Raw genomic sequence first — 13,495 nt, 5'->3', positions numbered from 1 at the left:
TTCATATTACCTATCAACAAATTTTCTTTTTTCTCTTTTTAACCTTATATAATTAAATATTTAATTAGAATGATTAAAAAAATGCTATTGAATATAGATCCACATAATTTTCACTAGAAATACAAATTTAAGATCTGATAAAAATGGAGACAAACCTAATGAATTTGCATAACCGTTAGTTATAAAAATGAGAAAAGGTGAAGTCACAAGACAGTGGGGCCAGGCGCTCATATCCTGATCGGCGTTGTCTCGCCTGTTTTTAATTCTCATCTGGGGCTACTCGTCCTTCATTACCTCTCATCACCAATTTTCCCATTGACTTGATCTTTGCATTTCGGCTGCCAAACTAACCAGTTAACAGGGTTTTCTTTTGCTCCAAACAACACGCCATATTTCCTTTTTTTCGCCTAACATTCGAATCCATTGAGCGAAAGCAAGAAACGATATAATCTTGGTTGAAGATCCGTCGTTATAAAGTCGCAAGCAGGTTGCTGCTCAAGGTTTCTTACTTCTCGTTATTTACGCTATTTGCAATTGTCGCTTTTACCTGTGCCCTTCTTCCGTTGGTTCAATTGCTTAATATCTCGCCTAGGGTTAGGGTTTAAACGTAATATTCTGGATCGGGCATAGGAGTCTTTCGTTATGCACTCTGTTGGTCAAATCTTTTACTTTTCTGAGAGGTAGACTATATTTTCGATACTATAATGCCACTTTCATCCCTTTTAGTACCCGATACTACAGTGGAGATGGGGTTTCCTTTTCCACACAGTGTATGAAAATGTGTAAAATGTTTCAGAAAAAAACCGTGCGAATTTAATTTGCATTTTGGATCATACTTCGTGATCTATCTTCAGCATTTGCTATGCTTTTAAAAGAAAACTTCTTAACTGTCCGCTCAGATGCTGTCATATATCATTAGCTGGATTGCACTATAACCCTCACAGCACGTCTTTCTCATTTACGTATTGCTATATAAGTGCAAATCAGCTACCTTTTCACTTGTTTTGGACCGGGGTTAATTGAAAGCCATGGCATCTCAGCAGGCCACCGGATTGTGAATCAATAATTTCATTTCTGCGATAGGTTCCGCATTTCATTGCTGGATTTTGTCATTTAGAGTGGTGATATTATTGTAGTTAAGCAGTTGAATCACTACTTATTGTCGTACCTGGTCATGTCCTCAAGCCAGTTCTATGCTATTTGGCCTTTTGCTTGTATCTCGTAGTGAATTCGGTTTTGTGCGTTAACAGAATTATTGTGTAAAATGTTAATGATACAGATTGGGATCCATCAGTTAAGTAGTTCAATAGTGTTTTTTTTCCAGTAATAGGCAGCTTCTGGAACAAATTTCCACTGTTCGTTGACATTCCATATCAAAGTCAGCTTTATACATGAAATACTTTATTTGACTGTTTGCTGCAGCTATGCCTGTAACAAAATATTTTATGCTGAAAGAATACAATATATTTTATGCTTAAGCAGTCAGGCTTATAATTTGAGTACCTGATTTTGGAATTCAGGGCTATAATTCAAGTATGCTTCTTTATCGCAGGTATGCACCTGAATAGGTAGCAGTGTCGAAAATAAATATCGGATAAATGTCATGAAAAGCAAGGAATTGAGTTGAAGTCAAATATGTATCTCCCATTTCGTCATGATGGCAATGTCAAAGAGGTTTTGTGCCCTTACTTGCCCTTTTGTCAATTCTCAAGTGAATTAGACTCCCCTTTATCAATCTGATTTTGCACTTTTGATAAATATTTATTATTTCTTATGGTCTAATGTCTCGTTTTTTGTTAGTTAATAATATTGTGCAATGGCATCATACAGTCTGAAGCTTTCTGTTCTTTGTTCATTCTTTCTGATAGCTGTGCTATCATGACAAAATATTGTGACATGTTATTGCGAGCTGAATGGAAGAGCTTCGCATGTAAAGAAAAAGCATTGTGTTTCTGATGAAAATGCCCATGTTATAAGTAAATAAAAAATTCTATTACTTCAGTCTTTGTTCATAAAGTTGACTGTTTGGGAGATTGCTTGTTGGAACAATAATTAAGTGGGTAGCTTGTTTGGAAGTGGTTTGCAATTAACATCTTTGAGGTATTACTGAATCAAACTCTCTAATGGAACTTAGCCTATGATGCATTTCTGTGTTGTGTTTTTTGCAGGTTGTTGAAACATTTTTTCAATAGAAGTGTGCTTTTGTGCATCCTTTTGATCATTTAGATCTTAATACCTGGTCCTAAAGCACTATTTTTCACTCAGACTGGGAGGGTTTGTAACTGGTGACTGCCACTGCAGATTACATGTGTCTTCACCATTGGGTTTATCTTCATTGGGTTTTTCTTTTATAATAATAAAAAATATAATAAAGTTTAAAAATGCATTTTAATAACCTTTTCGTTGTATAATTGAAAATGTAAATGTTATAAAACAATATGAAGTGCTGATTTTCAAATAATACCAGTAACCATGACCATTGAAATCCAAAGTAATGCCAAAATCAAAATATACTATTTGTTTTTCATAGGTTCAGACATGACAAGTCATGGGATGCTCATCTGCAAGCACGCAACAACAAGCTCAATAATTAGAGCTGTCATTACCTGCATAAATTATGAGCGCAAAAAAATTAACATTGCCGTTGGAATATGGATTTATTAACTCTAATGGGAGCCAAGAAGTCTCGGCTATATATCACAATCCTAATGAACTTGATATGACATGTTCAATTCCATATCTATTTTGTTGTTGCTTAGACATGTTAGGATCCTTGAGATACATAACACTATTTCTAACAACTAGCTTTCTCACTCTACTAGAGCTGAGAGTGTTTCTTTTGAGTGAAAATGGGAATAACATTGAAGTAGTCCCAATTTTGACAGTCCCACTAATCAACCTTTATATATAGGGTCTCATATAGGAAGCCTGTCACAAACCAAACTTAATTTGGTATGTGCAAATATGGCACACTAAGATGATGCCTTTCTCACTAGCATTGCAAAAAAGGCTCCTCTAGGTTGAATAAATAGCTTAAACAGTTGGGAGAGGAGGCTTGAAGTTGTGGGGCAACCCCATGGTCTCAGGTTCAAATCTCCCTCCAGGCTGCTTTGGTGGGAATGAAGTTTGAGCCGCTGGTCTTGCTCCTAGTGGATTAGTATCGCCTCAACTTGCCTCTACTTGGACCGCAACTTGGCATCTGTAAGCCCAAGGTAAGGTGAGGGGATATGCTAGGCTAGATCGAGTGGACACATTGGGTTACCAAAAAATACTCTTTTAATAGTGGCTTCACCCAATTTGTTTTCGTTGCTAGTGTTTAAATGTTTCACAATGTAAACTATAAATTCGTTTGGTTGAAAAGTCACCTTTACATATAGTTTTAACAATGGTGAGGAGTACTCAATACCCCAAATTTCATCTTGTTTAAGTTTGAGTGTCTATTTTCTTCTCTCACTAGTTCCCACTTTGACTTTGTTTCCTTGATCTTCTTGGTTATTAGAATTAAAGGAAAAACAAGCTCTAAAAATTGGAAAAATGAAAATGCTGCTAAATAATAGCCTATATACTTCATGGGAAAGAAAAACCAAATTCTTACAATGGACATGTGATTTAAACTTTATGAATCCCTGGTTAATGAACATAACTTTGAGTGAACATTAAGATGATGGACCTAGAATACATGCAAATAAGAAAAGTAAATACCCAAAAATCTTTGAACTCATTGTGGGTTAGAGCAATTCATTTAGCAAATACTTGCACAACACTTCTCAAGGATGTGTTTGACATATAACATTTAGGCCCTTTGGAAGAGGTTTCATTGACATTAAGAATGTGAAGTAAGTTAATGCAATGACACTTCTTGGAAGGAAGTCGATTCGATTCAACGTAGGAGGTGACATTAAATAGTGTTGGGTACAGTAAGGGATTAATGATGGATTAATGGGTCAAAGCCATTTTATTCTATTGTCAATGGTATATAGATGTTTGTAGGAATAGTTGTGTCAACAAAACTGCATTTTTTGGATGAACTCTTATTTGTCTTTTTGATTAATTCATTAGTCTATATCTTGAGGCAGTATGATGCATTTAATAGTCTTGTTGGATGGTAATCATGTTGGAGAGTATCGTCTTGCTCAAGAAGTATCAAAGATGATTAAATTAATGACTTTTAAGGTTTACCTTACATGTGATTCCTTAATCCTTTGATAATGAATACAATGGAAGCACATCTATCTTTTGATATAGGTATTAGCTATCCAATTGATACCATTGTGTTGTTAACTAGGGGCAGTGCATTGGAAAGAAAGAAGGATTATTTGTTCGGCAATAACTTCCAGCCAGCTAGACTCATTAATTCCCTCATTGATGCAAAGGTTCAATCTAAATACATAACATGCTATATTTTCTTGGGGGTTCATTCAAGGAGGATAAGTAATCGATGTTAGCCTTATTCAATGGACGTTTTAAAGTAGGCTTGAGGTTAGCCTTATTCAATGGACGTTTTAAAGTTCCAAACCATTTTAATCATCCGAGTTTCAATGTAAAGAGGTGAGTAATATCGATTATCAAAAGTAGGAGATTCCCAAAGAGTTCCAAGCTAGAGGTAAAAATATGCAAGATCTTTGAGGATTTGAAGACATGCCTAGTTTCCCAAGCATAGAAGTTTAGTAGGTAGTATAAGCGTGAGGGTTTAAAAGGGACGGCTCCCTGACAAAAAAATATTGGAGTTGTGTATGGTGTATCATTTAGAAGATTTAAATTTTAAAACTTAGGGTTTTAACAAACATGTATATTAATTAGGCTGAGTTGTTTATGTTCTAATAGACTTTGGATGAGAATTATTGTGTCAAGAAGAGTTTATGGCGCCATTTTTGTCATGATGCTCTTAATCAATAATATTGAGAAGATACATTACTTTGTTGAGAGGAGAGGTTTTCTGGAGCTTTCTTTATGTTCGTTGTGATCCATTAAAATAGGACCAATAGTTATCCTAATGAGAATTTACTTAATTGGATCGGAGCTTTCTTTATGGTAGTCGTGATCCATTGAAGTAGGACCAGTAATTAACCTTATGAGAATTTTCTTAATTGGATCAAAGCAAATTAGGGTTTGTTGAAAGGGTCTTAAGTAGTAGCAATATGCAAGATCTCAAAGAGATTCCTAGCTTGCTTAAGAGACATGTTAATTAGTTAGCAAAGGATCATGGGTTTAAAAGAGAGACCACATCAACTAAAGATTACATTTCTTTGTCATCAAATTTTTTTTAGAATAAAACATGTATTGGTATGTTTTAGTAGATTTTATCCTAAACCTTGGGATTTGTATCCATTCTTGGGTTCATTACAGGGATCTTCGTCTAGTCCTTCAAATTTTACTAGTTGATAAATTTTATGATAGGAGCGATTGTGGCATTTATCATGTAATATGGTAAACCAACAAATGAGTAAGATTCCATTCTTTGCTACTTAACGGGGGGTTGTATAAAGTGCTAGGATTAGTCCTTGTTGAAGATTCATATAATAATTTACTTCATTCTATTTGCTTTCTTTTTATTCTTTTGAGAACCAATAGAACAAATGCTAGAAGAGATTTATGACGATATTCATTTGTATCTTTCTTATAACCAAGTGAGCGCAATGTGGCATCTATTGCATCATATAGCATATGAAATAGATAAGTAAATGATAAATCAACATGTTAGTGTGTTCATAACATCATATAGCATATAGGCTAGATAAGTATGTTTGTGTGTTGATAAATAAACCCTAGTGAATAAATAAAATTTTGAGTAGTTTGTTATGCGTGAATAGTTTCTCGTAGTTCCATAAGAAGTTTGAAAGTGAAAAGGCTTTATAAAGCCTTTGTATTTTGTTGTAGTCTGCCATGAAGAGCCAAATATATAATATAGTATTTTATATTTGTAATAATGGTTTAAGAAGTCTTACTCTTTAGTTTAACATTTTCTAATAATACCATCGTGTTATAGTAATATTTTTGAAGAATAATAGAACCATACTATGCATATCATTAGCATTTTAATAACTAATTTGACTATAATTACCACTTTATTTTTGGCATTATGTTAGCTTTTAGTTTTTGCTTAGATTTTCCTCTAATGTATACTTTTCTTAATATTATATGGTTATTTCTAGCATTCTTACTTGTTAATTCCACTTTAGTTCCCCTTTATTTGCCTTCTACCTCTCTTTAGTATTCAAGCCTTTTTCTTTTTATCAACTATTTGTATGATCCTGTGACTTTCTTCCTTACTACTTATAGACACCCCCATTAATCTATTAGTTTTATAGAAACGAGATTCAGGTTCGGTGTAGACTCAGCAAAAAGTTCACACAAGACTTGACACAACAACTTGGCAAAAAACCAGTTTCTAGTGAGTCTAGCCTAGAGTGAGTTCTTGGATAGCCATTAGCCTAGAGTGAGTTCTTGGATAGTCATTAGCCTAGAGTACTTGGCTAGGGTCATTTGGCTCAAGACTTGCCAGGATTCAAAGAGTCCTAGAACTATGGTTTTAACTCTCCTTCACCTTTAAAATGCTTCTAGGTTTGTTATTAAAATTTCCATGAGTATCCATTTTCCAATTTAGGTTTATTTTGAGTTTTGTGTATGTGATTTGTATTTTAACAATCATTTAGTTTTCTTCCTAGTTTCTCCATTTACTTAATGTGTAATTGTTTGCATTCCTATCATAAGTTTTCTTGTCCCAATTTTGGATCATGGAGTACGATCCAAAAAATTGATGCAAAATTTCTCTAGGCATGTCTACCATAAGAATTCTCAATCATTAACATCGACAATGTAAATATCATGTCTGTTAATAAGAGATGAAAGAATGTCTAATGCTTATAGGTTTGTTACCAAAGTGACTATGAGAATCTACATTCCAAGTTTTTGTTTTGTGTAATTTGCATGTTAATCCTCTTCTTGGTTTTTCTCTAATATTTTGTGTTTCTTATTTTCCCCCACCATCTATTTATTGAGCAGTTATCTGCATTCCTGCCACAGTTTTTTGTCATCTTGATGTTGGATCATGGAGTTAGAACCAAAACAAAGTTGATTAAAAAATTGAACCTCCACCATGGAGTATGAACCAAAGCATTGACCTAAAAATATCTATGCAAATAGTATTAGTAGTGTTCAACAACTTTTACATGGTTCATGTAAATATCATGTCTGTTAATAATAGATGAAAATCTACTAAAATTAATATGATAAGTATATGTGTAATTTCTTTTTGCTCTCTTGGATTCACCCACTTTCATGCTTTGTTTTGTTGTTCTTGCTTTCTATGGAGATGTCACACCAGAGAAAGGAATTACAATAATGGATGGTGATTTGGGAGAAGGAATAATACGAAAGGGAAATGAAGAATTTTGTAGATGGGTAGAATATGTTAATTAAGGACCAGAATTGCATGAAACAAAGAACTCTAAATTAAAAAGACAAACACCAGAGTTACCTTGGGAAAACCCTCCTACTCATGGGAAATTCCCTGGCACTCAAATGCTCCTTTATTGAATAACAATGACAGTTCAAGTTCATAGCTTTCAAACTATTGAGCCTTTATATAACTATAAACTTCATAAAATTCCGTTTACAAGATAAAGCACGATGATCAAACTGAGGCTCCTAAATGATAATATGTCAAACAGAGATCATCAAGAGTGATGCTATACACATCAAATATATGCAGAGACTGGATACAGATGTCAAACAGAAATCTCAGACAACATTAGCAGTTTTTGGACAAAAACACATAAATGATCACACAACTCACTGAATCACACCCGACTTGTATTTTTTGTGATACACGGTAATCACAAGAACAAGAACAATGAAGACTTTTGCTCTCCAATCCTGTACATCTTGGACAGATGGCAGTTACACATACAGTGCCATTTCATAAGCTAAATTACAGCACATCTCTTGTGATGATTGCATTTCCAGACTAATACTAGGCAGATCATAATACTAATCTCCTCATTACTGTCACACGGTATGAATTAACTCTTCAATTTTTGGTCGACATGGCTCTTCATAATGTCTGCTGTGACCTGCAATACTCCTTCACTCTTCTTCAAGACAGAATGAATACATAAAAGATCACCATCGAATATCCCAAACATGCACCGCTTGAGAGTCGGCTCTACCGCGGGAATACAAAAAGACCAAGAAAATTGACTTATCTTCCATTCCACTCGACATAGCTGTAATGGCGACAGTTACACATATGATGTTCAAATTAAGACAGAAACATGGTAAAAATTAGAAGTTACGTAGGCACATTTTAACATCCTGGCACATGAGTTTGCAGCAGTTGTGATAGAGAACTGAAGGAAGGCACTATGTGAAATTGACGGCAGCAGCAAGGCAAAAGTCTTGAGCCATATGTAAGTTCTGCTGTTACTGTAAGATTGAAATTACAACTGGATAATAAATAAACTTCATTTTTCATAACGATATACCATGGAAAAGAAACAGCAATATGAAAGCAGTGATCCTCAGCAGCATCATATATATTATACACACAACTTGTTTATTTGAAGATTTATATCAGGTATGCAGATATCTCCTGTAGCTACAAACTTTAACAGAAAGCCTTGCCCTTGGGAGCTGTATCCATCTCACTTGTGATTTTTTCTTTTCATTTTCTTGTTTTCATTAGCATTACATTCTCCTGCAATGAAGAAGAAGAAGATGAAAGTATCGCATTTGCTTTAGGAAGAAATGAAGAATGCGCCCAAATCTGAGTCTTATCATTGAATACCCTTGAAGTCTTTGAACATTTTTGTCAGATAAAAGATCTGCCTTGATTTGTTATCACCATGACTTTTTGTTTTGATTCAGAGCATTTTTCTTGATGGCCCAATTGTTTAAATGCAAGGGCCAGTTACCATGTTGGCTGTGTCACAAAATGAGGAAATAAGATTTTGGATTTAGAGTTTGAGAGATCTGATATTTCCTCTAAAATAAGATTAACGTATTGTTTTATAATAAGTGGACCGTTTTATCTTCATCTAATCTCATATTTATCAACGCAGTTGGCTCCCAAATATTCCATCTTTGGTAAATCTCTATATTTGCTTTCTATTCTTTCAATCATAAAGGCTTTTTGATTATATCCATCTAATGCTTAAAGTTGAATTTCAACCTCTAACAACTGATATACTTAGAGTCTAGGGTGGTCTTACTTCGAAGTAAGGTCAACAGACTGTTTTATCAACAGTGGACCATTTTCGCTTCTTCAAACCTCATACTTATCATTGTATCAAGTTATCAACACAGTTGGCTCCAAACTCTTCTGCTCTTAAATCTCCCATCTTTAGTAAATGTCTGTATTTGGTTCCTACTTCAATCACAAAGCCTTTTTGGTTATATGCTCTTTTTCAATAAATATTAAAAGGCTCAAAGTCAAATTCACTGTCTCACTATTGGTATACCTCTAGTCTAGAGCCATCTTGCACCTGTATACATCAAGTTGGATCGCAAAGTCAAAATCACCATCTCACTATTGGTATACCTGTAGTCTAGAGCCATCTTGCACCTGTATACATCAAGTTGGATCGCAAAGTCAAATTCACTGTCGCACTATTGGTATACCTGGAGTCTAGAGCCATCTTGCACCTGTATGTATCAAGGTGGATTCAAAAACGAACTCCCAATTTATGTCTTCTTCTCGGAAGGAAACTGATCTTAGAAATGTGACTCAAATATTCCATTAACACAATCTGGTCATTGGATATTTCATTAGCATGTTGGTTTAGAAAAAAAACCAAATCCATGTAAGTGATGTAAAAAACTGTATACAGGATTCGGAGGCTGGGGACATTACAGTCCCTCACTTATTTTTGCTATAGAAAACTTAGCAGATGTTTTTGTTTGCTAATTCTTTTTAGCCTATAAAAAATAGTTGTTTTTATTTTCTTTTTGCTTCAAGATTTGCATTTTCCTGAAGATGCTCAAATTTTATTTACGAATCTTTACCTGAGGGATATTTCAGTACCTTTGCATGCTGCCATTTTAATCATATTGTGTGTGCCTCAGAAATATATCCATCCAATTGTATTTTCTATGGTTGTCGGGAAATCTGGATTGAGCAAGCTCTCTAATTACGGAGTTTGATTGATCTTTCATTTGTAATTTTTTTGTATGCAATTCATTTTTAGTTTATAGGATAAATATAACAGAGTATCCCTGTAGTTTGACTCTTTAAATATTTTAAAGGATTTCCAGAGAACTTTCAAGCAGAGCAGAGAAGTTTGATTTATTAGTAGTTGATCATTGCCGACTTGTATCTTAGATAGCAGCCCTTCAGTTATTGAATAAATGTACCTACCTTCGGTGTTTGATCTTTCATTTGTAATTTTTGTAAGTGATTCATTTTTAGTTTATGGGATAAACATAACAGAGTATCCCTGTAGTTTGACTTTTAAATATTTTAAAGGATTTCAAGAGCTCTTTCGAGTAGAGCAGAGAAGTTTGATTTATTAGTAGTTGATCATTGCTGACTCGTATCTTAGACAGCAGCCCTTCAGACTTTGATTAAATGTACTACCTTCGGTGTTCATTGGATTCCAATTGGTTGGCAACATTAAATTTAACCTTCATTTTATTTTACTAGGAGCATGACAGATTTATATTATTTCCCTAAAGGTTGTCCTTTTAAAGATTCATGTATAATACAAGTAATTTCTAAAACAGAATTGCATGTTGTCACTGAATTGAGTCTAATGGTATTTATTTTAATCTGTCAATTAATTGCTTGAATGTTTACTTTTCCTTTTGGTGATTTTCTATAAGAAATTATGTATGCATTATGGATTTTCTTGGATATTTGAATGTGATATTGTTGCTGTTTCTTACTGGGACAATGGAAAATAATGCCTGCAGTCCATGCTCAACAATCCAGCCTCAAATTTGCTTGATTCCACAAGCACGGGCTGGCCATTTGGAACATCATTTTCAGCACAATCAGCATCAAATCCTGTTTTTCACCACTCAGGTGAGACACCCTTTTATTTTCATCATGTAATCTCTTGTGAGCTCTCCAAGCAAATCCATTTACAGTATTCTACAGCAGAATTCTAAAATTGTGTGCTCAATGTAGGAAACATACAGGGATTGCATAATGTTCATGGCAATTACAGCATGCCAACCATGCCATCTTCTATTTCATCTCGCAATTCAGGATTTGGAGGTCTTCCGTCTGGTGGTGTTCACCAGCCCTCTGGCGGGCTTTCATCTGGACGTTTTGCTTCAAACAATCTCCCAGTTGCTCTTTCCCAGGTTTGAAAATTGTATGATTATATTTTATTGTACAGGAATTTTTCTCTTATGATAATCTATTTAAAAAAATAAATTTTAGTCATTGATTTTAATTTGGTAGGAGTAAAAATCCCTTATTATTATTATTGTCTCTTTTAATTGACTGTTCTCTACATGATATTTTTTGGGCTTTTCAGTTATCACATGGTGGAATACATGGGCATACAGGGATGACAAACCGTGCAGGTAGTATAATAATATGTTGTTTGTTTTCTGCATTTGTTAATAACTTAATATTTGTTTTTCCAGTAGGAGTGTGCTCCATTTGTGGTTATATTCAGAGATCTTCCCTGCTTCAGCAGAGTTTGATAATTACATTAGTGCTCCAGGTTCTGGTTTATCTCTTACAAGCAACACAGGGGCTAGGATAACAAGCTCTGCTTCCATTATGGGTGGCCCCGCAGGTGTAGCTGCAGGAGGCTTGGGAAGAACTATTAGCATTGGTGGAGGACAATCTGTATCAGGATCATCATCCCGTACTGGAACTGGGGGTATTGGCATACAAGGGCCCGGTAGACCAATGAGCACCATCCCACAACAAGGTGTGCAACTGCTAACTTTCCAGTAATGAGGGAATAACTGTGAGCCTGAAAGACAATTGAGATGTTAGTCCACATGCACAGTCCTGTTTCGGACATTGGTACAAGGGGATAAATTTGTTCCAATGATCATCTTAGATGATTAGCTGATTGGATTTTTTTTTTTAACTTGTGTACTGGTGAACAGGATATTTTGTGGCAGTTTGTTTAATGCAAACACTTGTTCAGGGAGTAGAATTGTTGATCAGGCAGGTCAGAGAAAAGAATATTGAAAAAGTTTAATCACAGTTTTGACAGAGTTCTTGTATTTTAAGATTGAACATAATTGTTGGTTGATTGATACACACACACACACACACAAACTTGAGAAAATGCTTTGTTTTGATCAGATAAATCTGATCATAAAATAATTTTAAAGATATACTGTTCAATTTTTTTTTACACCTTAGCTCTGGTTCAGGCCACCTTTTGTGTGAATTCACATTAGCACTAACTTGTGCCCATTGTGACACTTAGTCACTCATTCCGAGAATTGCCAACCACAGGTTTTCTGGTGAGTGAGCTTGTGAAAATCTGAAAAATGAGCAATCAGATTTCTCTACCTGGAAATCTTTCCCAACTATAATGCACTCCAAGCGATCATCGCATACTACATGCAAACTCAACTACTGCAATCTACACCAGAGATCAATAAAGTTTTTGTTCAAGATTAATCCTACTGTTTACTATGCCACTACTAAGAGAGTCATTATACTTTGGACTGATTTCATATGTAGACTTACAATATTATCAATAGGTATGTGCATCAAATGTCTGTGCTTTGTGCTTATGTATCAAAATTTATTATAGATACAATGTGGAGCTTGCACGATTGTTCAATTTTATCAATGATAGCGAGATTTGCTCCACAATTAGATTAAAGAAGTTGGAAAATTCTAGTTTGTGTCTTGTGTGTGCTTCAGAGGACTACTTGAAATGCAATTAAATGCCCTCTATCGTGACTGGGATTCTGTCTATGGCCAAAGCACCAGAAGTCAATAGGCAGTCTAGAAGTCAACACTTATTCTCAATAGCTTGTGCCATCAACTGTCACGTTTTCTTTTTCTTTAACTTGCTGCTGCTTGTTTTCAGCTATTGGAACATAACTAATTTAACCCAAAAGATGGTGCAATTTCAATGAATTGAAAGCTGCAAGGCAAGTAATCACTCTGTCTTCAAGAAATATTTAATGAATGTGATTTACTTAGTACTACCAAGCTATCAAATCCTCATGCTGGGAACCAACTTCCTTTTCATCTTTGTTCTTCCTCTACTGTTGGTTCTGACAGAAATGAATTTTGGGGGATGTTTTTCGCCAGTCCTGTCTTCCACCGTTCTTCTAATCCAATGTTTAGCAGAGTGATGGTATCACATCCTTTCTAGATTTGTCTTTTTAATCCACCTATCTATTTCATCTCATCTCAGTTTTCTTCTCTTTATCCAAATGCCCATGTTGATGTTTCTTCTCCGACAAGCTGACCCATGTTTTGCACATGCATCCTTCATTCAACCTGGTGATTGTTTTGCTTGGGTGACACTGAGTTGCTAAAACATTTTTTTTCCCTGGTGTCGGT

At 34.9% G+C, this 13,495-nt stretch overlaps 1 protein-coding gene across 7 annotated transcripts in view; it reads left to right on the top strand.

The window, feature by feature from the left end:
- Positions 1-212: 212 nt before the first annotated feature.
- The window catches only part of LOC149562177 (NOT2 / NOT3 / NOT5 family), a 41,623-nt gene continuing 28,340 nt past the window's right edge, over positions 213-13,495 (top strand). For 2 of the 7 annotated variants that reach the window (XM_089825725.1, XM_089825722.1), the window contains exons 1-6: positions 213-487; positions 1,553-1,674; positions 10,909-11,020; positions 11,126-11,304; positions 11,481-11,529; positions 11,748-11,885. In XM_089825725.1, coding sequence (XP_089681851.1) covers positions 1,636-1,674; positions 10,909-11,020; positions 11,126-11,304; positions 11,481-11,529; positions 11,748-11,885 — 517 coding nt within the window. In that variant the 5' untranslated portion in view covers positions 213-487; positions 1,553-1,635. Of the gene's footprint in view, positions 501-1,552; positions 1,675-10,908; positions 11,021-11,125; positions 11,305-11,480; positions 11,530-11,672; positions 11,886-13,495 lie in introns of all 7 variants that reach the window. The other 5 variants (XM_089825724.1, XM_089825721.1, XM_089825720.1 and 2 more) reach the window with 3 other exon arrangements.

The sequence above is a fragment of the Cupressus sempervirens genome, chromosome 4, assembly GCF_028749045.1.
Source record: "Cupressus sempervirens isolate cs-2001-9-10 chromosome 4, ASM2874904v1, whole genome shotgun sequence".
NCBI classification, from domain to species: Eukaryota; Viridiplantae; Streptophyta; class Pinopsida; order Cupressales; family Cupressaceae; genus Cupressus; species Cupressus sempervirens.
This window is presented reverse-complemented; position numbering and strand designations above follow the sequence as displayed.